At 39.1% G+C, this 26,379-nt stretch overlaps 1 protein-coding gene across 1 annotated transcript; it reads right to left on the bottom strand.

Annotated features, from left to right (window-relative positions):
* Positions 1–1,759: 1,759 nt before the first annotated feature.
* On the bottom strand, positions 1,760–26,121 carry APLF (aprataxin and PNKP like factor). Its single transcript, XM_074864638.1, is given in 10 exon segments — positions 1,760–2,780; positions 7,479–7,517; positions 8,934–8,980; positions 11,461–11,586; positions 17,332–17,720; positions 20,440–20,618; positions 23,343–23,469; positions 24,848–24,933; positions 24,936–24,992; positions 26,037–26,121. Coding segments are annotated over 10 exon segments (1,341 nt in total). The 3' UTR covers positions 1,760–2,574.
* Positions 26,122–26,379: the final 258 nt, after the last annotated feature.

Raw genomic sequence — 26,379 nt, 5'->3', positions numbered from 1 at the left:
AATTCTCACCTGAAATGGTGCCAGTTTCTGGGGATCATCCTTCAGGAAGGATACACACCAATTAGGCAGCATCCAGAGACTAAGACTAAGGAGGATCGGGGTTTCAGCAAACACAGTCTCACAGGATTATTCACAAGGTGAATGGACTTGTTTAACATCAGGAAGAGAAGGCAGGAGAGAGCTGTGTGAGGGCCTTTCACTGTCAAAAAAGATGCTGCAAATAAAAGGGGAATTAACTTCTCCCCCTGCCCCAAGTTGCAGGCGAGGAGGAACGGGCTTTAAGTGATGCAGAGGAAATGAATTTGAGGTGCTATGGAAAGAGAATGCAGATATGGTTTGAGAATTATGTGGTATCCTGAGTGAAAAGGAGAAGCAATTACTGTTTGCACCTCCTAATGCAAGGACCAGAGCTCCCACATCTTGGCCATCTTACAGAAGCAGATGGGTACCCTCTAAGGTGACAGCTGAAGCAAAGCACTTACGTCATTTCAAGTGCAGCATTTCAAAATATTTTTTTGGGAGGAGGTGAAGATTTCACCAATCTATATTTTTCAGAGCTAGTGAGGATGTATTACGGGGTAATCTGGTGCAAACACCACATGGTGAAATGTTAAACTCTCTTTCAGAGGCAACTGGCATAGATGGTCAGAATGTGCCTTTTATTATGTCACTAATATATTTACAGCATAAACTACAGCCAGAGTGTGTGTGATCACAGGACTATCTCCAGACTCAGCCCACTAAATTGTGGTGCATTCCCAACTCACTGAAAAAATATTGGGCAACTTGACATTTGAGGGTCTGCCAAGTGTCTGGGTAGTCTCATCTGTACCTCAAACCGAGTCGTTTCAGTCAATATTCCAACATCGTGGAGTTACAAGCTCATCCCTCGAGAGGAATAAAAATATACCCTGCTGTTAAGAATACAAGGAAATACACTGAAAACAGAGATAACTTCAATCTACCTGCACAGAGCAGCTCAATTACAGCTTTGACTTTCCCAGAGTGCTGTCATTTTTTCAGTCCTGATGTATCAGTAATAAAACTTAGTCTGTCATGCAAAACCAAGAATTACTTCTAAATTTGCTTTTGTGATTACATGGCTTACAAAAGCCATTTCTACTTTCAAAGCAAAGGCTAGTAGCTCCTGAGAGCAGCTTAGCCATTCACAAGATAACGCCACGATACAGAATGCTTCAGCCTGAGGAAGGTTACGGTATCAGAAATCCTCAAGCGCTGTGAAGAACACCAACTAGATTCCTTCTGTAGGAAATACGTTTAGCAAACAGTAAGCCACTGGCCAACAGAAGCAGATGTTTTCCAAACTTGGAACAGTTGCCCATTGTGAATCTTTATATTTTCAATATCTACAGTTTTTGAGAGAAGCCTCTGACACAGAACTGGCAAAAGACAATCCTGGATCCAAGATAAGCCCAATGCCAGTTTGCAGCAGTGCCCATTTTATTTGAAGCAGGGAACATTTTGCCACCCTGCTGAAAAGCTTCAGAGTATTTGGATGTCTATTTTCAACCATGATTGGGCAGATACTCCCAGGGGAGCCAGAGCCACACAAGCATGCTTCCCCTGCTGAATTTCAGGATTGTGTCCCAAAAAGTGCCCAGTTCACGTGGCTCCAGTCATCTGTCCTGAAACACATCAAAAGTTTTTAACTTACTTTCTTGAAAGCTCAGGGAAGTTGTGAACACACTGAAGGCAATCTCTGCCAACAAAGTCTTTAGAAATCACACACAGTAACACGTTTTTCCCACAGTATGGTACAAGTTTAATTGTGCAAAAAGACAGTCATCAAGACTTCAGCTTTGTTGTGAACTGAACACAATTCCAGTGATGTACAGGCAGGGAAAGAGGTACCACTGTAATTACAGCACATATACCATAATTGTTGTTGAGACAACCAAGTGGTTCGATACACTGAGATGCTGTTCTCAAGTGATGTAGACATCCTGTCTTTAACTACTGTACATCAACAGAATCAAAGAAATGACACCTAAAAGGAAAGCTAGTAGCAGACTAATGAAGTTTAAGACTGCACTAACTCAAAAGAACATTAAAAAAAGGTTTAGACAGATTCCCCAGTGATGGCCAAGAATTAGTCTGAGGTACTGTAGGCACACAGTGCAACTCCTCTTTGTTCAACACAGTATATATTGTGTTTCAGCAAAACGAAAGGCTCTCCCAATGCCATAATTTCTTTCTAGCACAGGAAGATGAAGCATTAACAACCTTTAAAATTCTATTTCAAACTATGAGACACCAATGGTCTTATAAAAGAAACAGACAAGAAAAAAAAAAATAAACACAACAGCTTCCAGAGCTCAATCCTCTGACTCCACCACTTAATAGAACAAAACCATCTCCCAAAATAATACTTATGGAAAAGAAAGGTATTGCTGAATCCCCTCGTCCCCATTAAAATCTTCCTGCAGTGCCTACATCACTGGGGAAGAAGAAAAAAAAAAAAAAAAAAAAAGCAGTTTTCAAAGCAAATCCTCTCCTGGCGCATCCATGTTTTAACACAGCCAGATCGACCATTTGCAATATTGTTCCCTGCAGCTACTTTTTGGTCTTAACAAATTTACGTGCTTCTTGCAAAAGCGTTTCAACATCTTCATTATCCTTGTCTTCTGAACTTGGTTCCCAGTCAGAGTCTTCATCAGTAGGTTCGCACTCCTCTTCCTCATCATCTATAAAGCCGTCATTAAGGTCATATTCATTTGGTTCATCATCATTGGCACCATCTTTCTCCACAGCCCTTTTTTCTGTAAGGACAAAAAGATCATATATTCATGAATCATAAATACAGAAAGAAAGAGACCTTCCAGAGACCATCTGGTTAGTCCCTCTCCTCAAGAGGAGAGAGAACCAACTAAAGCACTCTACCCAATGCTGACAATTTTGATTTTCAAGACTCATGAAAAGCTGTACCATCTCTCTCTGACTCCTACTGCAGCATTTACCAGTCTGATCACTTTGAAAGTTTTCCTTACTGGCTTTTCTTCCAGCACTTAGAAAACAGCATCAGGCCTCTTCTGATAACGTCTTCTGATATCAGAAGAGAACAGTATCAGGTAACGTCTTCTGATAAGTCTCCTCTCCTTAAGGAGTGGCACACACACAATTTTCCTAGTTGTCTTTCTGCTACTTCTGTACCTAAACAATACACCTCTCTTGCTGTTTGCTATCGCCAGGTGGTTATTTTGACCCTGGATTTTCTGCCTTCATCCATACATACTTCCTTGGGGCTATTTTATACTCATACCCTCTGCCATCTGACATGGCTTTTCATTTCCATTCACTTCTTTCCTGAGCTTCAGGTGAGAGAAGGGAATCTGCTAGATCACTTGCCTCCTATGTTCTCAGTTGGGATCCCCGCTGGATAGTCTGTGTTTCCTTTCTGAACACAGATTTAGGAAACAACAACCACTGAACACTTTCCTGAGCTGGGTGCAGTCTACCTGTTTCCCAGTTCAGTCTATTCTATCACGCTGCTTTCTAATCTGCTGTCCATCCATCTTCTTCACAACTCACATTTTGTGATCAAATTGTCGTCTGCCTTCATAGTATTTCACAATACTCTGTCTTGGCAGGAATCAAAGACTCAGAAACCTCTATTTACAAGAAATGGATGCTGTTCACAGCATGTTCCTAAACTTTTTTAGACACCTTGTCTCACAGTATTCTTTTAATTGCTCAAATATGTTGGCACATTTAAACCAATTCCCAGAAGCAGGGTAACTCTGCTACGTGAAGAAGCCTGACTGGTAGTGGCTATACAAAGCTGCTGCCATGGCAGCCTTACCTTCTCCTTGTATTGATCAGTAGCTGTGAACCTTTAACAAGTTTATTTCCCCTGCTTCCTGATTTTGCAGATGTGCGTAACCCTTGCTCCACAAGCCCATGCTATCTCCCTTTTTCTTACATGTCCACAATTCCTAACTAGCCACAGTCTGTTAATATTCCAATCATGTTATTCTGCCCTTAAGTCATACCTCTGCGTAAACCCATATTCATTCCTCTTCTTCCCAGCCTCCAATTTTTTGCATTCTTATCTCCTCTAGAGGTAACCTGTCAACGATCTCATACAAAGAATTTATCTGTTGAGCAGTTCTTATCATCTATCATATGAAACTATAAACATGTATTTTTTTCTGAGCTGTACATGTCAGTCCAAATCATCAACGTTTATATTAACCATAAGCACTTCTTAGCAACCTCTTGAAAACTCCAGTCAGAGCTCCAGGCACTCAAGCCATGCATTAGGTGAGCAAACGAGAACACCAGTACCTCATGTAGTCAGATCACATCCTCCACCAGTTGCAGTTTTCTACTCATGGGAATGTTACTATTCCAGAATTATCTTATGGTCTGATTAACATTTTGTACTCTATAGCAACTCTCACCCAAGGTTTTCAAAAGCATTTACAGCATTAGTTGAGTTACTCAAAAATACACCATTTTATGAGAGAATTGTGCTACAGAGGCACCGAATGACCTCCTAGAATTATGTCAGCCGTGTGTGATACAGCCAATAATATAACTGAAAACATCCTACGGCTGCCAACTGATATTCTTTGAAGGACTGACTGTGCACCACCTAGCAGAAAATCCTGAAAATGCCAACTGTCAATTTGAGCTGTAATCTGCTATTGTACTTGCTAGTTTATTGCTTACCAGCTTTCAGAGGAAATTAATCATGCCCATGTTTACCCATACCAGCAGAATTCTTATAGGAATCACAGACTATGGTCCTGCAGAATGAATTATGTCTTGGAGGGAAGAGGTGAAAACAAAGATGCTAAATGCAGTAAGAACAAAATCTCACTTCTCAGACTAAACTTATGAGAATAATAAACTCAAGACCCGCTTAGCAAAGAAAAGCTCTTCTTCACTTGCACAGCCCTGTGGGTCATATTTTACAACAGAAGTTGGAATTCTGGCAAAATAGTGATTACTTCCATATTTTTCCTACAAATCTATGAGGAGAATACTATGGTTTTGCTCCCTGTACATCAATGCTTTTAGATTTCAGCAGTGAATGATGCACTTCCTTCCATGTCTTCCCACTCCACCTCTCTCTGCTATAGTTTAATTCAGCCCCACAGCCCTTAAAGCTGCTCATTAAGCACAATTCTGCCTTTTCCCTAGTACCGTATTTATAAAGATGACCTTGAAAATTTCTCTGAAACTATCTCCTTCATGTGGTGAGAAAGAGCTTGCTGACCACCCTTTTCAAAGAGTTCTATTTGGAAGTGAGCTCAGCAGCTTGCTAGAAAACCTACAAAGAAGTGTGTAGGAGAATCCTTCACAGTGCATAGTCCCAGCAGGTCATTCATTTAAGTAGCAACAGTGTAGTGAGGTCATTCAGTAGTGACAATTTAATGACAGCATAACTGACTTCTTTCTTTTTCTTCCTCCCTTACAACTATTCCCCCAGTAATTAGCCTTAGATTATTTCTCAGAACATAAACCACATTCTCTACAGACAATTTGCAATCCCTCTGGTAGGAATTAGACTAAAAATGTTAAAAACTAAACATGTCAAATGTCACGTAGACAGTACCTTTTTTTCTTGGCTGGTAGAGTTTAAATACACTTGTACAGAAATTAACCCTGCTGAGTGTAACAGTGAGTTGTGCCAAACAGCATGAAACAAAGGTTAACAGAGCCCTGACTGGCTGCGTGACCTCGCATGGCTCGGTATCGCTGCCTCAGATGTGAACTTGCTGAGTCCAACCTTCTACAAGCTTTGACCTCAAGAGAGCTAAGCAAGCCAGTTAACAAGACATGGGGGGGGGGGGGGGGGGGGGGAAATCAGCAAATATTATTAATTCCCTTCTTTCCCCTGTGCATGGAATATCAATTCTTCCCTGGTTCATTCTTAGTAAGAGGAGTTGAATTTGACAGATTGAACTTCACTTTGGTGTTGGAGTTTTACACGCTCACGTGAGAAGCTCTTTTCCATCTGTAGTCGCACTTGGCTGACCACCTGCCACGAGCTGCACACGCAGGATCTACCATCCAGGTAAGGAAGGTGTTCCTATGAAAGGCACAGCTACAATTTAAACCTTTCAAGATTAGATTTAGACTGTAGATATGCACAGAGTCCAGCCTGCTTCATTATAAAATCTTAACCGCTCACTGCTCTTACCACGCTGCTCACAATTCTCACCACACTGTAATACACATTTCTACAAGGAAACAGGGACCAAGATGGGGCTGGTACTTGCATCATGGGATGCAGCAAAGCATACAGGTAACAAACATACCTCAGAATATGCTAGTGCACCGATACAACCATATCAGGCATTCAGTGATAGCAAAAGTGCACACATATGTGATAAGGAAACGGGAAAGAAATTTCTCAGCAGCAAGTATAAAAGCAACCTCTTGCATCTACCCACAACAGAAATGGAGGTCAAAACGCTTCACCTAGAAAATTAACTACAGCTATGTGGATTTATTTGTTTTCTCTAGAAGGCAGATCTCTCCATTTTGAGGATTTCTTTAGGGAATGCCCAGCCACACCTTGGTGATCTCAGCCAGTTCCCACTTCCACCTGAGATGTAGCAGTTCCACATCCTCATGCCTTGTTCAGGCCAGTGAAAGTGAAGACAGCGTATCATCAGATTTCAGACTGCTCTTTAAAGCTCGCTTTTATTTTAGAAGGAACAGGAAGCTTCACATTTGGAAGCTGAGACTTAAATGATATTTAAAACTGGAGTCTATGCACCCGCTAAGTTAACACTGTTGGCGGCAGCAAAGCAAGTTAGGTGTGCCACTGGTAACTGGAGGAGATATTCACACACAGTATTACAATTTACATCATCAAGAGAGACTACAGCTTGCCTGTAATCCTCACTGACAACTCGAAACTAAAGAAAGAAGGATACATATGTAGTCTACAGTGAAAGCTGCCCCCAACTCAAAGGCATTAACCTTCTTCTACATTTAAGTCCTAACAAGCCAGTATCTTACCTGAAACATCGATACCTCATAGCAAGTATAAGAAAAGCTCATCAGCACATGCACAGACATCACTTGAAAGTTATTTAAAGGTCAAAGCAATGCAGAAGGAGTATCTCAATGTTTCAAGAGCAATCATCTTTACAGGGCAACTTAACTAGCTGTGGATGAAATACTGGATTCCTTTCATCCTGTTATGACTCCTGTGCAAGAAAGGAAGGATCGATTTAGCCATCTCTCCCTAAAACATTTGTTTGTTTTCTTGTCTGCTTCCAGGGAAGGACAGGTATGCTCATCCAGGAAGCGTGGCACAAATTCAATTTCAGCACTATTATTTGTAAAAAAAGCAAATGGGGTTTTACTAAAATAACAACTACTTTCTCCTCAAGTAAGTATTACCAAGCATCTCCAGCACTATCAAATGCCCAAAAACCAAAGCAGATCGGTTGTGTCCCATGCTGATGTGCCCATTCATAACATAAGAACATGCTCACCATTCTTTGAAGTTCGTTGTCGGGTTCTTCTTTCAGTTACTAAAAAAAGAAAAGTTATTAGTCAGGACAGAGTACAACCTAGCATAAGGGTTGCTACAATAGACTGACCTATTAAAATAAATGCTGCTGTGATTATGCTGTCTTTACAAGCCTAAGAACTACTCTCCTGCCCCTCAAAGCCCCTTTTTTTGTATTGAATAATTCCTGAGAGATTACCCAGATGAACTGTTCTTACAATTACAGACCATTACATGTGTAGACAAATGTCATCAATACTGTTTGTTGGTTTGTTGGGGTTTTTTAAAGCAGAAAATAGGAATATTTCAAAGTATTTAAGTATTTTACATCAATTCCATAAATGTAATTTCTCCTTAATAATGTCATAATCCTGATTCTTTAAATATACGATACATTATTATTACATTTCCATAACTGAAGTATTGTTTATTGCACTGGGATTCCAAGTGGAAAAAACCTCCAAGTCCAATAATCAAGAAAAAGCACAAAAAAATGCAAAATACCTCTTTGAATTCTTTAATAACAGACAAAATGTAAAGAGTGTACCCCCCTGTGTTTTTCAACAGTGTAGTTATTGGAGTATAAAAGACTAGCAATTTTTAGACTAGAAACTCAAGATTCAGTTTTAATTATATTCCTCCAAGCCTCAAGAGAACAGACATGCAAAAAATTGTTCTCTCAGTAAGAAAAATATCACTGGTCCAAAAAAAAATTGAAATAAAATAAAAAAGATGACAGATGTGCTTGTGATGTTTTAGAGCATCACCAGACTTTAAAATTTCATGTTACCTGAGGATTTCCTATCAAAAGAAAAATAAGAATAAAAAGTAAATATGAAGTCTTAAGATATAAATCTACACAGTTAAAACATAAAACATTTCTGTGTACACATTTTGCTGCAGGGACACGAAAAAAAAGCTATAGAAATAATTTACTGAAGTATCCAGTTTCTGAAATGTTGATGAATACTTCAGTAACACCTAAATATATTCCCTATTTTCATTGTAATACTCCAGCTCTGAATGGGGGGATACAGAGATCCAGTATTACTACACTACACCATGTTTCATTTGCAATAAAACCTCTTAAAGTCACGAAAATAGCCATTTGCAGCATTTTCATCAATACGTAAGACACAAAACATACAAACTCTATCAATTGTGTCTGACCCAGCCCATCTCATTTCAGTTGAAAAACATTTGAAAAAGCAAGTGCCAGTTTGCAGCAGCCAAGCAACCTTCCTTATCACAGACAAGGGCAAGACCTCAAGCTTAAGAGGAGCAAGGGCACAGGGCAGTACAGAGTAAGCTGCAAATGCAGTGTTACTCACTTAGAGTAGCTGAAAGCATTTCAGTTCAACTTTTTGGTATTTATTCCTGGGGTTTCGGGCTTTTTTTCCCCTCCACACTTTGAGCTATAGTGAACAAGTTGGCTTACCTGGAGGTGCACTGTGCTTATATTCTAGCTTGTGCTGTGGATTCTTCCTGCAAAGAAGAAAACAGTAAAAGCTTAATTTGCCACCTCGTTCCACACTTAACAAGCCCAGAACTCCTTTGTATTTTATGAATAATTTTCATTTATTTTTAAAATAAAATTCTGTGACTAGCGCCTTAATGCAGTGTCTCATCTTATAGAATGTAGGGTGGAAAAAAAATCTGGTTAAATAAGAGTTCCTCTTGCTTCAGCATTTAAAAAAAACCCGATGGCTGATCAAAACCAAGGACGATATAGTTTCCAAAGTTGCATGATAAGATGCATTTGCTCAATGTAATAAGAAGTGATCCAATTATTTACTCACACTAAAAATGAAACCAAAACATAACTTCTGATGCATTAAGTACAATGCATGCACAGTGCATCACAGGTCTGAGGTATCCAGGCACAGCATTCATATTCTGCAACGTAAGCCTATAAATTAAATAGTTTGGGAAAATTAAAGAATTTTGAAAGAACTGCTTGTCTCAAAGGATCACAGAGAGAGGCCACAGATGGATTCTTCAGAGAGATTACTCATTTCTGCAGTACACTGCTGCAATCCAGCAAATTCAGTTTACAAGTTTGTGTGTCTTCTATAAAAAAATAGCATCAAAGCAATGAAAGAAAATTTAAAGTCAACAGACTCTTGGATCTGCAATACATGTTCCCCTCCCTCATTCCGGCTGATTTATCCCCCCACATCCCCCTGTTATCCAATGCTGCTCTAATGTTCTAACATGGACCAAATTACATTGTGCTGATCTGTTGTGTCAGTATATTAGAGGCTTTTCCTAGGGCTGCATGTTAAAACAGTTACAACTCAATTTATTTTTGTGCAGAAAATTTTTAAAAATCCTGACTTTGGAGGAAAACCAGTTCAGTTGTCCTCATTTTTGCTTCTGAAAATAAGCAACAATTAAAGCCCACTATTTAAGAATGACATACCACGTGACATTGCTTGAAACTTGAGGCAAATTTCTGCAACTGCAGAAGTTTTTGTGTATTTTACAAAGTACCCTTGCTGTGAAGACTGCCTTGTAAAATCAGTTGCTTGTTTAGGTTTTCTTATTCTTCGAAGAACAGAGTAATGCAGTGAGTCTTTAGTAGAAAAATCTTATTTTTATGTCAAATAATTTGTGACAAATTCACACACTTCAAGTTGATTTACAATTCTATAGCTACTGCTATCCTGAAGTACATTATGTGTGCATTAGAAGTGAGTTACCTGAATAAAAAATGGAAATACAGCTTCCTATTAAAAACACTGTACTGAAACAGTATATTTAATCGCTATTTCTGTGTTTTACTATCATCAGCATCAGACCATGTGATCCCAACTCAAGGCACAGCATTTAGATCATTCAGCTATGTTCCCTTCAAGTAGTAGCCAAGAGATAAAGACAAAAAAAATAACATGAAAACCCTTCAAATTACATCTGTTGCTCTGTTAAAAGAATTACCATTGCTTCACGGATGCCTTCTTTCCTCTACCCCAAAGAATGAAACACAGATTAAGAAATTATCAACTAACACAGCACAGAGGTTGTCTAGCTGGAAGAAGAGACAGTTTGGCTTTTGGATAAAGCATCCATTGTACTCCTGAGAAGTATGTTGGCAATTTCACCACCAGTATAAATCCAGATTTCTCATCCTAAAATGATAAATTAATCTCATAGATGTTTTTCAGAAGAGAAACACTTTTTCTGCATTAGCTGAATATAACATGGCTTTTTCTTAAAAGCTACCCTTATTTTGTTACATTTCATAGAGGACACGCTCTTCAGGATCACCACACTTTCCAGGAGAGAGGAGAAAAAGTTTCTACTCAGGCACAATCTTTATTAAAAGCAGCCATTAATTCCAATATGCCCCTACAGAAGTGCTATTGCTTCAAAATATATCCTTTAGTGCATTGTGTCAATTACACAGCAGGCATTAAACTCTGCTAAATAAAAATGTAAAACCTAGACAGTGAGAAACAAAATGGAATAAAATAATCTTTTGAAGAAAATCAACAGTGCTTAAAAGGAACAGTCAGCCATAAACTGGATTTTATTGCTGTTACTTAAATTATGCTTTCTAACAAATCAAATACCGATTAAAATAGTTTTTTATAAAATCTCAACAAAAGCTTTATCAAGATTTAAACTAAGATTTACCTATCAAGGACAAGATCTGACAATAAATTACTCTTTATATAAAAGAACAGTTTACTACATGCTGACAAGTGAAAAAGCATTCATCTCTAGGCCGTTGAATAGGTTCCAAAAGTCAAGCTTTCAGGTTCGCCAGCTGAAATCACTAACAAATATTTTGCACAGACTTTGGTCCTTTATAGGTAGCAGTCTGTCCACAGTGCATTTCAGAAAGCTACAGTCCAGATTTAATATCAAGAATTACTCATTATTCTATTGTAATTTTGCAGCTCCAGGGGAGAACATGCTTAACCTGTAAAACAAGAAAAGCCATTTTGTACAGTGTTTCTCACCTATAACAGGCCGTTCCATACGGACATTCAGGCCGGTTATCACTGTCATCCTGAGTTACTGTCTCCATTTCATGATAGTCATCATCATTAGGGTGACTGAACTGCTGAAAGTGAATGGGATTCTTCCTGCAAAACACAAAGAATATATTGAGAACTGACTGTTCCATTTGAACATGAGAAGTGGAAATCAGAAAGGTGTTACTGAATCTGTGATAACTCATTTTTATGTGGTTACATAAAGAGGAGCTTTTAATGTTTAACTTTATGCAGAATGTAAGACCTACTTTCAGGATAACAGAAAAAAAGTTTTGTCTCAGCACATGCTGCAAAAAAGGTTAAAACAAGAATTTTCCTTTCGGACCTCCAACATGTACAGAATCTCCTGATGTAGTCATATAGCATGAATCTTGCCCCATGGCCAACTCACTCGGTTATGATTCCCTCTGGAGCTATCAAAGTGCTAGAGAAACCACTACCAAAATCTTAGCTCAAGTTGGAAGGGCCAACGCCTGGCAGCTGAACAACTGCAGTATTAAAGACTCCCCACACCCTCGGGTGATCGCCTATTAGCTTCAGGCAACATGCCTCAATGATGCAAGTTACTACTCACTTGAATGCTTCAAATGCCAGCACATTACTCCAAATGAAGCAACCTACATTGATTATACCGGCAAATTTGCCTTGGCTATCATGACGTTTTATTTGAAATACCAAATTACAACGATGACATGAAGTTGTACCATGAGACTTAACAACTCTGTACGTAGCTGAGTCACATCAATGTTAGGGATGAGAGCACATTACTAGCATCCATGACTTTTTGCTCTACAACACTTACACATCTGAATCCAAGGTGCACAAATAGTGAATACAAATATATGCATCATTGAAAGAATAGTTCTACTCCTTCTAGGCAACAGGTTTGCATAAACACCATACAAGACAAGGCAGCAATGAAACAACATCACTTAGAGAAGAGTTTGCTTTATAAAACTTCTCTAAGTGATGTCAAAAAGAACACAGAAAAACCGTTACAGCTTCAGAAGAAATTGATGACAGATTGAAACATACAACAAAAAATTATGTCAAAGTGAACATTAGTGGTACCAAAAGCAAACCTACTTTTTCCCTATGATTTCTTTTAGAGACAATTTCTTCAAGCATATTTAAAAGCAAGAAATGTAACATTTTAATAAATTATTTTCCAAAGACATCCACAAAATAATTCAGTGATTTACCACACTAATTCCCAGAGTACATAATCTTTAATGTGTTTGTGCAAATTATAAAAGTGAACTGCTTGCCTCAAGCAAGAAGAATGACAGCTTTAAACTACAGAATGATTACTGCTTTAATTTATACTTGTTACAGCTGCATTTGGAAACACAAAGCCAGAAACGTGTATGTAGCTAGCTACAGCACAACAGCTTCCTCACTGATCACAGGTATTCTTTCCTTTAAATTCACAACTACCTCTTATGAACTTTATAGGGAACAGTCAATATTAATTTCAGCATTTCTACTACCACCAGAAGAAAATAAAGCTTTTGTTACAGCTTTTGCAAAATGATCACTTAAGTGCTGTGAACTCTACTAGCCATTGAGGCCCCCTTTTAGGCATTTGAAAAAGTTTATTTAGTATAAACACTTTAAATCTCCATTTGCCTGGTATCTCTCCTTGCAAGATTGCATTTACCAGTCTTTTATTGTACAACAAGTTCTCAGGAAACATCACTTCTCACACCAAATTCAGACAGGCTGCCGCCTACTTTTCCCATTTCAAAGTAAATGAGATGAAACCAAGTCATTTTAGAGGCTACTTGCTTTGTTTTCCAAATGCACAGAGCTAACTGACTAGCAACATTAGCAAGAATTTTCAGTCATTTGCAACACAATTCATCTTCTCAAAGGGACACAGAAGCAATGTTCTGTGAAACCATTTTAATATTTATTCCTACAATAAGATCCATGCAGCATCATAGTCACCAAGGAAAGAAAGCCTAATAGCTGTCGATTAGCCAACCTATTCTATTTTAGGAGACATCCATTTCCTTTCAAAAATTTACTTCAAAACCTAGTTACACAACACCAAACAGCCCTTATTGGAGGAGAGATAAATAAGAAAAAGGAGGAGGAATAGAAACAAAAGGGTCTTGATGCATGCTCCCTATCACTAGGGTTCGGGATTCTTTGGGCCAGTGGATGATGCTCCTCGAATTATACCTATGAAGCACCTTAAATTCTATGAGTTGTGCAACAACACCCAACAAAAACAGAAGCAGAAAAGTGCATACTTATATTAAGCAAACATTTTCCCTTGCAAAAATCTAAAGCTTCTTCCTTTTTTTAAGGATTTGAGTTGTTTGAAGGAGGTTTGCTTTTTTAGACACAAGAGGTTTGAGTTGCAAGAGCACAACATCAATCATGCTGTAAGTTGCACTCCAAAGTTAGTTTCACAAGAAAACCTCACTGCATTTGATCAAAACAAAATCATTAAGCTTTACTCCTTAATCTATTAAAAGCCTGTTTTAAGAATAAAGCTTTATGGGAGAGCTGCCTTCTCATAAACATACTCACCCAGTTACTGCAACTTTGCTTTCACAGAAGCTCTGAATTTGTGTACTCACACTTCATGATGCAGAAAATGATGCAAATAAAACATGTAAAGTTTTTCAGAATCAATGCAGTCATCTCAAGCAGAAGTGCAGTTATGCTCAGTGAAATATTTAAGACAGTTTTTCCATCTGTGCAGCTACCAAAAGCAACTTAAAACTTTTTTCTAAAGCAAGTTTCACTGATTAGTTCAAAATCCCTGGCTTTTTATAATTGCACGCAGAAGACCCTTGCCATCTCAAGGGCTTATTTTCTCAGCTACTAAAGTAACTGGTAGTGAAGATGTAATGAATTACCAGCACTAATTATAAAGCTATAGAATTCAAGCCTGAAGTTATGCCACAACTGTGTGTAAGATGTTTGTAAGTTCTAAATTGGAAGCCTTATTAGAAGACAGGACTCAAAAAAAGACAGATGCAGGTCTCTAGCTGCCAGATTTACAAGCTTAAGGTGAAAGGAAAAATACTTATTTTCATAAATAAAGAGCAAAGGATTTAGAAGAATGCACATACAAATCCAAAGGTTGGTTTGAGCGTGCCCTGCTTTGAGAGCTATGGGAAAGAGATTTACACACATGCAGTCAGCAGAGAACTGTATTGCAGACCAACAAAAGGACAGAATTGTGGACAAAAACTGTGAGTTACAGTTTTAGAGATAAGAGTTCAGGTCTACAGGACCCCCTTCCATGCAGCCCTTGAAAAGGGGGGTTGAGTTTGGATTTATTTTTATTTTTAATTCCCTGGTCTTCTAACTTTGGAAAAACAAGCAGAAGACAGGAAAATGAACACAGGACAGTATTCAAAGAGTAAGTTCCTTGACAACAAATATAGTCAGATAACATTCACAGAGCACTTTGCCTCCTGGTGGTAATAGCCGTTTCTTTCAATTCAGCAATGCTTCAGGCTACCTCAGAAAGAGAATGTGGGCTGAAGGACAATGACAAGAAGAATCCCTGGAGCAAGAGGTGTGCATCAAGCTTGATTCTTTCAAAAGCAGTGTTTGCAAATTCATAAATGAACAAACTGAACTATGGGTTACAGAGTTACTTCCTAAATGTTTAAAATAAGTGTTAGAGAAATCTGATAAAGTTAATAGAACTAATATTTAATCTTTTCAATTCTTGCTGTTTTACCAGGCGCCTACCAAAGATGCCAGAGACATATCCAGAAGATGAGTGTCTCTTAATAAGAGTTTCTAAAACAAAGACTAGAACACTGAAGAGCATTTAGTTATCAGATAAATGATATTTTATGAATAAGAAACCTCACCTAGCAAAAAACTTTAAGGAACTGTTACAGTTCCATAAAGCAGTACTCATTTAAGATGACTCCTACAGCACACCTTGTCAGAAGACATTTCATACGGTTGAAGTAATGAAGGAGCAGGAAACCAGCTACCCATTGTACCAAAGTAGCTCTTCTTCCTTAGCAACTCTAAAAACTAGCTTTTTGCTCAAGGGAAGCACCACACAATGAAAAACTGAATATGCTACTAATGTGTTCTTTCAGAGCCTCCATTCACATCACGGTTAGGTACATGTTCTGTTAAAAATATGGGTAACTGCAATGACTTGCTTTACTCTAACACAGCTATCCCACTGATGCAGAGACTACTTTGTGATCTTGTATTAAAAGCAAACACTAAGACTAAAAAGCGTATTTCTTTTGCTGTAAACAAGCAGGTTTAGTCTCATGACATTTCCTGCAGATCAAAGCTGATGGTTTTGATACTTCATGTTTACAAACTTCTCCAAAAGAAGATTTTGTTAGGTGTCATTCCAAAGCATTATTTTTTCTCTCGTAACAATACTTTTGAAAAGTACTGCTGCCAAAATTTTTAGAGTAAAGGCCCAAGAACAAATGTGCACATACAGACTCCTATTCCACATTACATGTAACTAAAATTTGCCTTTCTAAACATTAGGAATCCTTCAGCGTACCAGAGCATTAAATCAGCTTAACCCCCATACAGGGGATGACTTGTCTTAGCAAAATTACAAGTAGCTGGAGCAAACTAGAGGCTGCATTTGTACTACTGGATCGGCTTAACTGCCTAATAAAACATGTCTTCATCATGTTCATTAAGAGCAAAATTTGAGATATGTGAAAAAAAAGCTACATGAAAGCTGGAAATCTGATGTGTTTGTTAGCATAACAGCTTGACACTTGATTTACACATTGAACATAAACAAGAATGCATTTACTTGTGCTTGTTTGTTTTTTAAACAACCTCGGTATTTTCCCTATTGTTCAAGCCCCTTTGGGGGAAAAATATAAGGGGGGGGGAGGAATAAATCACAGGACTCACTGTTTCCTGGCTTCGCCTTATCCTTCATGCTTACAGTGTACACAGATTTATCTAAAGCTCAAAGACTTCTCCTAAATGCAGTCGCCAGGTCACTGGTCATTCGTTAGCCTCAAGTCCATCTCTAGATTTATATCTTCCCTTTGATAGACCAACACGGCACTCCAGACCTTCTCTGGGCAGAAGGAACTACCACGAGGCCAGGCACTGGTGTTTTGGAACTTCATTGGAACATTTGTATCACACAAAACATTTGTATGACAGCTCTTTCACCATGAAGTGAAAGGATACGAGAAGGAGAAAAAAGAAAAAAAATAGTATTTTTTTTTTAAATTGTTCTTCACTTGAAGTATTACCAAAGACGCTGACCAGATAAAGGTTAACATGGAGTTTGTAGGTATGCCTTGTTCTGGCTTTAGGGAGAGGCTAAAAGCATTAAAAAAAAAAAAAAAAAGGCAGACTGGCCAATTTATAATAAAAGTAGTTCTTGATTATTTAGGGATGACAAATAATAAGTATTTTAAATATTCAGATCACTAAGCATGCAATAACTTCAATAAATCATCAACAGTCATCTTTCATAAAAGTTTCATCTGCTAATAAAACAAGCCTACAGGGTCTATGTTGGGCATTTCAACATTTACATCTCTTCTCCCTGCTGGTACATGTACTGTACACAGATCTTTGTTTCTTATTTCCTACAACACTTCATCTTTTAATCTGCTGAAGTACTTCATCCCTTGTTTGGGATAGATCAGCACTTAGCAAAACATCCTGGCTCCTCCTTTTACACTTTTAAAATCCTTGTTATGCCATTTGTTTCTAATCAGTCCCCTGCTTACCAAAAGATTTTTTTCAAATCAAAGCTTGTGATGACTTTACTCTTTCCTCTTTTATAGCTAATACATTACTTCTTAATATAAGCTATCTTAAGCTAGTTTTAGTTTGCTTTACCTGTAACAGCCTGTTCCATACATGCAAGGTGTCCTCTTATGCTTGATCTGTTTGGAGCCTTCTGAAGCATCTGCACTTCTGGTTGAATCAGAAATCTCAGTCTCGCAATCCAGATTTGCATCAGGCTCAAGAATCCCTTCCTGGGCACCAAAATATTGGGAAGTCCTGCCCCAGTGAGCTTGTTGGCTTGTAGAACCAGTAATCTGCTCTTTGTTTTCTGTTTCCTCAATTATATTTGTTTTACTGGAGATCTGACCTATTCTTTTAGACCATTTACTATGCAGCTGCCTATCATTTTTTTCCAGAGAACTTCCAGGGTTTTTTGTTCCAGTCTTGACATGTCCTTCCATGTTTCCCATGGTACTCTCAAGAGGAAATCCAGATGTATTCTGTGAAACAAGGTTACATTTTGAAGGACCTGAAAATTTACACTCTTCAGAATTAAAAGCTTTAAGGTCAAACTCTGCCTCATCTCATCATTCCGGTTTCCAAAATCAGAGAATCATAGAACAGCCCAGGTTGGAAGGGACCTCAAAAGATCAACTGGTCCAGCCTTTAAAATCTTCTACTCCACCTTCCAAACTCAAGTTAGCTGCTAAATACAGCTGCTGAACAAAAGGCTCAAGGTAAGAACACACACACAGACAATTTAAAGAAAAACTTATCCTAGAGCTCCTGTCATCAGCTCCAGTTCCCTCACAACACAGTCAGGCTCCTCTCTCACCACCTCAGTTTGTGAATAGTCCAAGGACTTTAGTTTAAATTACCTTTCAATTAAAAGTACTGCTCCTGAAAAAATGAATGGGGGTTATACATGTGAAGATATAGCAGACTCTAGAAGAAATATATTTATCTATTAATCGGAGATATATGGGAATTCATGATATATACCTTGAGGTTAATCCTAACCTCATGTTAAATGCTTCAGCTCTAAATCATACAACAGTTTGTCAGTAGATAGCATCAGGCAAAGATTTCACTTTTGATAAATACTGCATTTAAAATCTTGGAACATATGTACACTTAAAATAAGAGATGTGTGCTTTAGAAAAAGAATACAAGATACATAAGCAAGCCAGGAACATTGATTGTCCCACCAGCTGAGACACTGTCTGGAAGCATACCTATATTGAAGGCTGAACTACTTTGATACACTACAGAACTATTCAAAGGTCTCTGCTCTCTAGAGTTTATTATCTAAGTTCCCCCTCTAGTAAATTTATACTCAGTTTACACAGATGTGTTCAACAGAGCTTGAAAATCAGCTGGTGGTTTCCTATTTGATTTTGTTCCTTTCAATACAGGTCTTAACAAATTGTTAGCCAAAACCAAAGACAATTACACTTAAGCAGCAATGTGATTAAGAAAGAGCAAAGTCAGCATTAGTATCAAATGATCCTGACAGAAGCATATTTAGCAAGTCGGCTTGGAGACAGATACAAGTCTTCTATTGAGACTCCCAAAATAAGACTCAGCAAACAATGCAGTTTAGGAAATAAGCCCTCATTCCCAGAAGAAGGGCTAAATTACTTTTTCTAATTTGCCTCTCCCATTTGGGACTTCTCTCTACTACATACTTCAACCCATTGCCTAGATTGTATCTAATGAGAGTAAACACTTCCAGTTTTATCGTGGCGACTAGTTAAAAACCAGGCTGCAACCAAGGAAAACCGAAGACACCAGCACTACTGGCACCGGTTACAACGTGTGCGCCACCTCGCTGCCATCTGGCAGCTGCTGCCGCTTAGAACAGAGATCTTTTTTACCTCCTACCTTACAGCAGGCTTTCTTAATTGCCTTCAATGTGACAGCAGGAGAGTGATTTTGGTTTTGATATCAAAATTCTAATCTTTTAGAGCTCTCTTATTATTCCTTTTGCTTGCACTAACCCATTATTTTTTCTGCAAAGTTCTGAAGGCAATTTTTTACACTGTGCTTGAGATAAAAACGATTTATGAAATTATTAGGTGAAAATAAGCAAGGCTTTCATACTTAAAAACTGCAAAATGAAATAATTCATTATGTAGTCACTTGTCTTATAACTTGACAAAGAGAAAAATAGCACTGCAGCTGGTGTTAATGTACCTAGCCAAAGCAGCTCACCACTCAGAACACTTTTTCAGATTAAAAGGTACCACTGTATTATATCAAACCTACCCTGGAGGGAATACTCTCCATGAGTAGATCATTTCAATTAACCTTAAGATTTAATTAAAAATGAAAACCAACCCCCAATTGTTTTTAGTGTCAAAACCGATGAAGCATGCTAGCTATTTTTTTTTATCAGATCCTGTAACAGATCCAGGCAATTCCAATGCTAGAGACTAGAAACACCTCCCCGGGTTGTTCACTTAAAGGAAAAGTCAGTGAAAGCCTCACTTTGCTCTCACCAGCATATGTTTTGTCTTTGATAATGATCCTTCTTGTTCCATTACTAGCAGGGTGCTGTCAGTAAGCATTTAACTGCCTATAAATGCAGCTGTACTTTAAAGACACACAGACACACTGACCAGCTGGACTGAAGTGTCTGTTCACTCATTGCCACTGGTAGTTTTGGATTTCAGATTACTTTCTTTCCTTTTTTTGACTCAGATTTTGAGGTAGTGGCATAAGCACACTCCCTACTATCTTTCTTCAAAATGTAGCAGTTGCTAAGCCACATACAGTAATTTTCTGACCATAAAACTTCACCAACTAGAATGACATTCATTTGGGCAAAGTCCAGTGTCGCGTTACACCAGTGTCATACCACCACCTGCCCCTAAAGGGTTCTTGGAAAAAGAAACCACACACCAAACCACTCCGAGGACCAGTACTTTGGCCCATCTCTTCCAGCCTCTTGCTGTAAAGCTGAACATCTGATATTTCTGTGGAACATTCGGGGCCTAAATCTCAGATCCCAAGAAGGAAGCACAGAAAACGCAGTCTCTGAAGGCTTCCAGGATCCTTGCTATAGTGCTGTCCAATGGACTGGCATTTCAAAACAACTCTTAACAAATCACAAGCAGAACACATAGTTATGTTGCAGACCCAACCTTCAATGAGACATTGCCAACTGCATTCTCATTTTTCAAAATACCATGGTTCTGCCCTCAGCCAAAAAATTACCTGAGATGAAGGGACAGGGATGGAAAGACAGCTCCTTTTCCCTTGATCTTGCTCTTCACCTTCAAAATCCTCTATAGTTTCTTCAGAGGCTAATCTTTTTTTCTGTTGCACATTTACTTCTGATTTTAATGACTCCATATTACTTTCTCCCCTTCCTTGGCCTTTTTTCATTCTATTACCTTAAAAGAAAAATAAAAGGGTACTTCTGGAATGCAGCTTTTACAGTGAAATCCTGAACCACATTAGAAATCCAAAGCTCCCTCAAAGCAGAACACTGGGCAAAAAGCATGAGAAATAGCAGCAGTTATGCATGTGCTCTTTCCACAACACATTTTTCACTTCCTGCTTATAAGAGTAAAAAGTATGTTTTAGAATGAAACAGATGCTTAAAGGGGAAATTTGGAGGAAAACAATAAATATGTAGCAAAGGATGTTCTTGACTGACTGTATCAGTACAACTGACAATTTCTTTTGCAGAATAGGAGCTGATCAAGTAAACCACATGTCCAAAGATGACTTCTACCACAGACCTTTTATGTAAGTATCACTTCAGATTACCTCTTTAAACACATAAACATCAATTACATAGACCATGGCAAAATCAGGGTATGCCCACTTGCCTAGTCAACCACACCACAGTTGATTATTTCATCAGCCAGGAACCACCAGAAAGAAAGTGAATGTTGGGCCTCTCTTTGGAAAGCTTCACATCTCAGAAAACTAAGATCTCTGTACGGACATACCATTTTCTGGATATACAGCTGGGAGACAGCTAGGGCCCTTGTCCTGGTTTTGTTATAGCTCCATCTGCTGCAAAATGCATTCAGAAGGAAGATACTTGATGCCATTCTGCAAGACTTCAAAAACTCCCCCGCTTCCAAAAATACTGACATGTCAGAGTCACGTGTATGAAGCAAGGAATTTTTCCAAATGTTCATGTCTGACTTGAAAACCACAAATCAGTGTTACCTTTCCAGTAGGAAGACAGACAAAAAAGAATAAAAGGGCAGCCTTTTAGTTTTACTCTCTACCTTTCTACCTTCCCATCCAATACCACCTGAAATGATGCAAAACATTTCACAATTTTAAGGAAGTGGTTTAGATTTGCAGAAGAGATTGGTTGTTTTATTAAAATTGCCCATACTGAACCGGAATCATTACCTCATGTAATAACTTTTTAAACAGCTCCAGCAGTGTTTGTCTGTATCCCTAGCTCACTCAAGGTCAACAGCCCACAAGATACTCCTTGCCCACACAGCTCCAAATCTCAACACTCAGGTGATCAAAACGTTCAGTCTTTGAAGCACACATTACATGCACATATATAACAAATATTACGGTGCTTGTGGAGAAAAAAACAAAACAAAACAAAAACCCACCCTAAAAAGAACCCAAACCCCAAACATAAGAAAACAATCACACTAGTACGGGACTCGACACAGCCAGTGGAGTTCTCTGGTACATGCAATTTTTACATCCGAGGGAATAAGACAGCAGGGAACCGTCTAGATTTGGAAAGGGGAAGAATGAAAAAAAAAATTTAAAAGTAAAGTTTCTTTTGCTTATTATAATTTTCTCAAAATAAGCTATTGAGGAAAGGAATAGGCAGGGTAGCCAATGGCATACAGCAGAGGGGTTTAAAGCCACAACTGCCCAGGTCAATCCATCCAGACACCTGCATTTCCTACAGGAGGTAGGAAGCTGTTGGTCAGACACTGCATGAAGCACTTTGCAGGCCTGCTCAGGCATTGAGAGCCAAATGTTTCCATCATACCACCTCAGCAGAAATAGCAGGTGGAAAGAGAGGCCTTACAGAACAGGTGCTGGACACAGAGGAGCGGACATTGCGCGCTGTGTGTGGTCACACCACCACAGTTCATACTCTTAGGCTAGGGAAGGAAACTCAGCAGTTAGCACCCAAACCCCTCACACCCCACTGCAGAACAGCAAGAGGGTGGGGCGTGCTGTCTTCAGCACACAGAGACACAAACGCTGGGGGAGTGTTGTTAATGTAAGTAGTCATTTTCCTTCTCTCTTTTCTTTAGTCCTCCAGTTCCATCGATAAAAGTCATCACAGCAATAAATGCCTTGCGGTAAGTTTGTCACACAATGTCCAATGGCAGTTTTTCAAGTCTTTACAAGCTCCCAGGACCAAAGCAGGACATGCTAGAAAATTTTCTCAGGATTGTGCCCATGTGGCACCCTTGTGTCTCCCACCGATAGTGACTAAACACAGTATTCTGCTGCTGTTACTGCTGATACCCAGCGGTAGAAGTTTATCATATATACAGCAATTTCCTTTTGCGGGAAGGACGAGAGGGAATGCAATACTATTTTAGCCTCATATCAGTAAGAAACTACTATACTGTGATGAACTGTTCCTCCTAGGAAGTAACTTTGGACTAAGTGATCACGTTTGATTCAGTCACAGTTAAAAAACTAACACACACCACCACCCAAAGAACCCTAACTTTAAAACCTGTGAAATTAGAAGAATCTAAATTTGGAAGGGCAATACATCAGTGACTTAAATGTGGAGAAGGCTTGGAATTAAGGGTACAGAAACTACCTAGAATTTACATATTAAACAAAACAGGTGAGTTTATAGGAAAGGACTCCAGTACATCAGATATTCGGCTGTCCAAAGAGAGTATATTACCTGGCATTTTAAAAAAAAAAGTGGGGGGGAAAGAAAATCAAGTGATCAGAAAGAGCACTGTCACACCTGTAGGACTGATGACAAAGGCAAAAACAGAAGTCAGCTCTGTCAGCTGCCAGGCACAGAGTGTGGAAAGAGAAGCAACAAATTAATACTTTATATCACCACCATTATAATTTCAGAAAATTCTATCAAAACACATAAATGTATACTGGTATGCAAACGTACTACACTGCAAACCTACCTCCTTTCATTACAGGCTCAGAAATCCTCTGAACCAGGAGATCTCTTTCCAGCATCCAAGATGGAAGCACTCTCTTTCTTTGAATAGATTTTGACTGTTCGCTTTCATTATCATCAGAAAGAGGAACCTGAAACAATATTTACTGTTTAGTACCTTTTCTCAGTTACAAAATAGGGGGAAAAACTAGATCACAAGTTTGTACACAGTTATGTTCTTCAAATGCAGCCAGGATAACTACCTACTTTTTGGATAGTGCCCATTGACTAAATTTTTTTTTTTTTTTTTTTACAGTTCCTACTCAGAAAAAATAACATCTATACAAACCTTCATGCAGCAAAAAAAAAAAAACAACCCTCCTTTAGACCTTTGGAATAAATATCTAAAAGGTTACAAACTGAAAGTTTCACAGACGAGCTCTACCAGCATCTTGCTGTAGCGTTTCCACAGGGGTAAGAGAAAGAGCAGGTTTAAGAAACAAATGCCTATTTGTCAAAAAAAACCCCAGAAAAGTCTTGCTAGCATTCTTTCAATTCCCTGCTCCGGAAAGGAACCACACTCTAAATCTTGCCTGTAAAAACAATGTAAATACACCAAAGTCACGTTCAGGACATGATTATTTACTGAAAGTAATACTATCAGTTTGAATATCTACTTACTAAAAAGTAAGTATCCATCCCAGGAATCTCAGCTGCAGTAAAGGCTGACATTTCATTTGTTGTATGTAGTTATTATCTACTGTACAATGATGTTGACCAATGTGTCCCTTTTAGCACCATGTTGCTGGATACACAACAGAAGATCTAAGAAAAACCCCCCTGGCTCCATACACTATTTATCAGACTGCCTGAAAGCCATCTGACTTGGCAACATTTTAAAAAAGCAAAACATTCTTGCTTTGAAAACTGTTTTGCTGGGCAGCATGCTGACTGCTGGGGAAAACTGGAGGGTTGTTTGTCTGTGTGTTTGTACGGATCTTGACAACACAACTCCATGACAGCTGTACGATTCAAATGAAATAGGCTGCTTGTACACTACAAACAGGTATTACTTAGAGCCAGCACAAGGCATCTACAGTCCAACTACGGGCTCTCCAGATATAAATTTCAGAGGCTTTTAGACTGCTTGAAAGAACAGTCATTCATTCCCCTAGGGCTTCACAGGGACTTATGGGGCAGTTACTGATATAGACCAGAGACCAGAACTGGACTCTGTTGTGTAGTACTGAACTCCGCTACTGTATTGTTAGTTCAAAGTTCCTGTAGCAATTTTTGTATATCCAAGAGAAAAAATTACCACAGTATAATTATCATAAATACACAATAGAATATGTTTATATACTTGTGTAGTACACAAAACAAATCAATAAAACAACAGATATTTTGAGTACACAACTTTGTCATAATTTACTTCTCAGGAAGAAAAAAAGTGTTTAGAAAACACAACACCTTTTAATTTTCAACACATGCTTACCAGTATTAAATTTAATTTAAAAATTAAGCACCCACCAAATGTCTGGAAGTAGTGTCACTTTTTCTCATTTTTGCGATTTCCTGTATCTCAGAACATGCCGGTTCTACTAACAGTGGACTATCATCTCAACAGGATGAACAACAGTTGGTCCTTCTTCTGCATCAGCCTCCTGATTTTTTTCTGAGAAAGCAAATTAATTTTTAGCTAGTCAAACTCATCATGAATATAAACATGTACTTTTCACTTAAACACAGAAGCTGGTCTGAACCCCATTAATACACTTCTAAACTGAATGCAACATACTCTTATAACAACTTGCAGAGGAAATAAACATGCCTTCCTTTACATCTTCCACTGAATTATTTTGAACCAAAGATTTTCCAATCGCTGCTGACCCCTACTGAACTGTGGTTTTGGTTTTTAAGTACATAACTTATACTAATCACTGCCATGACAAAACTCTGAGCAAGCTGAAATTACAGTTTAGGATGCACTTCACCGTGAATTTGGGCAATTTCTCAAAATTGTATTTTATACTACAAGTCACGTAACATTAAGATAGTTTTCAGGATTAGACACCCAATGAGTCCAGCACTTTTTGGCAAGTTCTCACTAAAGGCTGCAAGTCTGCAGCTCTGAGGTGACAGCACGTACTCAGGTGCTAGTTTTAAAGGCCTCAGTTCAGAGCAACCACGTACAAAATGCTTTGCACTCATGAAAGTACACCCAAACTGCAACTGTTTTATCTTCAACACCTTGCCTTTCCACTAGTCACAGAATCACACAGAATCACCGAATCATCTAGGGTGGAAAGGACCTTGAAGATGATCCAGTCATTAACCTCACACCTACAGTTTCCCAACTCCACTATATCCCTCAGGCTGGGTCAACCCGACTCTTAAACACCTCCAGGGATGGGGACTCCCCCCCTGCCCTGGGCAGCCCATTCCAATGCCCAACAACCCCTTCTAGAAAGAAATACTTCCTAATATCCAGTCTAAACCTTCCCTGGTGCAGCTTGAGGCCATTACCTCTTGTCCTATCACTTGTTCCTTGGTTCAGGAGACTCATCCCCAGCTCTCTGCAACCTCCTTTCAGGTAGTTGTAGAGGGCGATGAGGTCTCCCCTCAGCCTCCTCTTCTCCAGAAGGGGTAAGATCCCTTCCCTGTCTGTTCACCACCACAAAGAATTAGGGAAAAAAAGTCGAATTTCTGCTGTATTCACTGCCCAGCACCACTCGGGAGTCACTGTCGCCCCTTCCACAGCTTTCTGCATTAGAGGGAAGGCACAGGCTGACCAGCTGAACCATTCACCGCCTCGTGAGGCGAAACAAGAGGCCAAGCTCTGCCCACACACACCCGCGCTCCGCACCCCTTTTCCGAACAGGCCCCTCCACGTTCGGTTCTGCACGGGCTCCCCCGGTCCTTTTTCCCCCCGGCGATGGCACCGGGGGTGCAAGAAGCCCGGCCCCGGGGCTTCAGCGTGTACCCCTCTAAGCACAGCGGATCAACACACGAACCCACCCTGCCCTCGGAGCGGGGGGTGCCCGCAGGTCCCGGCGGCGGGG

Source organism: Strix uralensis, chromosome 3, assembly GCF_047716275.1.
Source record: "Strix uralensis isolate ZFMK-TIS-50842 chromosome 3, bStrUra1, whole genome shotgun sequence".
Lineage (NCBI taxonomy): Eukaryota > Metazoa > Chordata > Aves > Strigiformes > Strigidae > Strix > Strix uralensis.
Note: the sequence above shows the minus strand (reverse complement) of the source record. Positions and strands in the feature narration are given on the sequence as shown.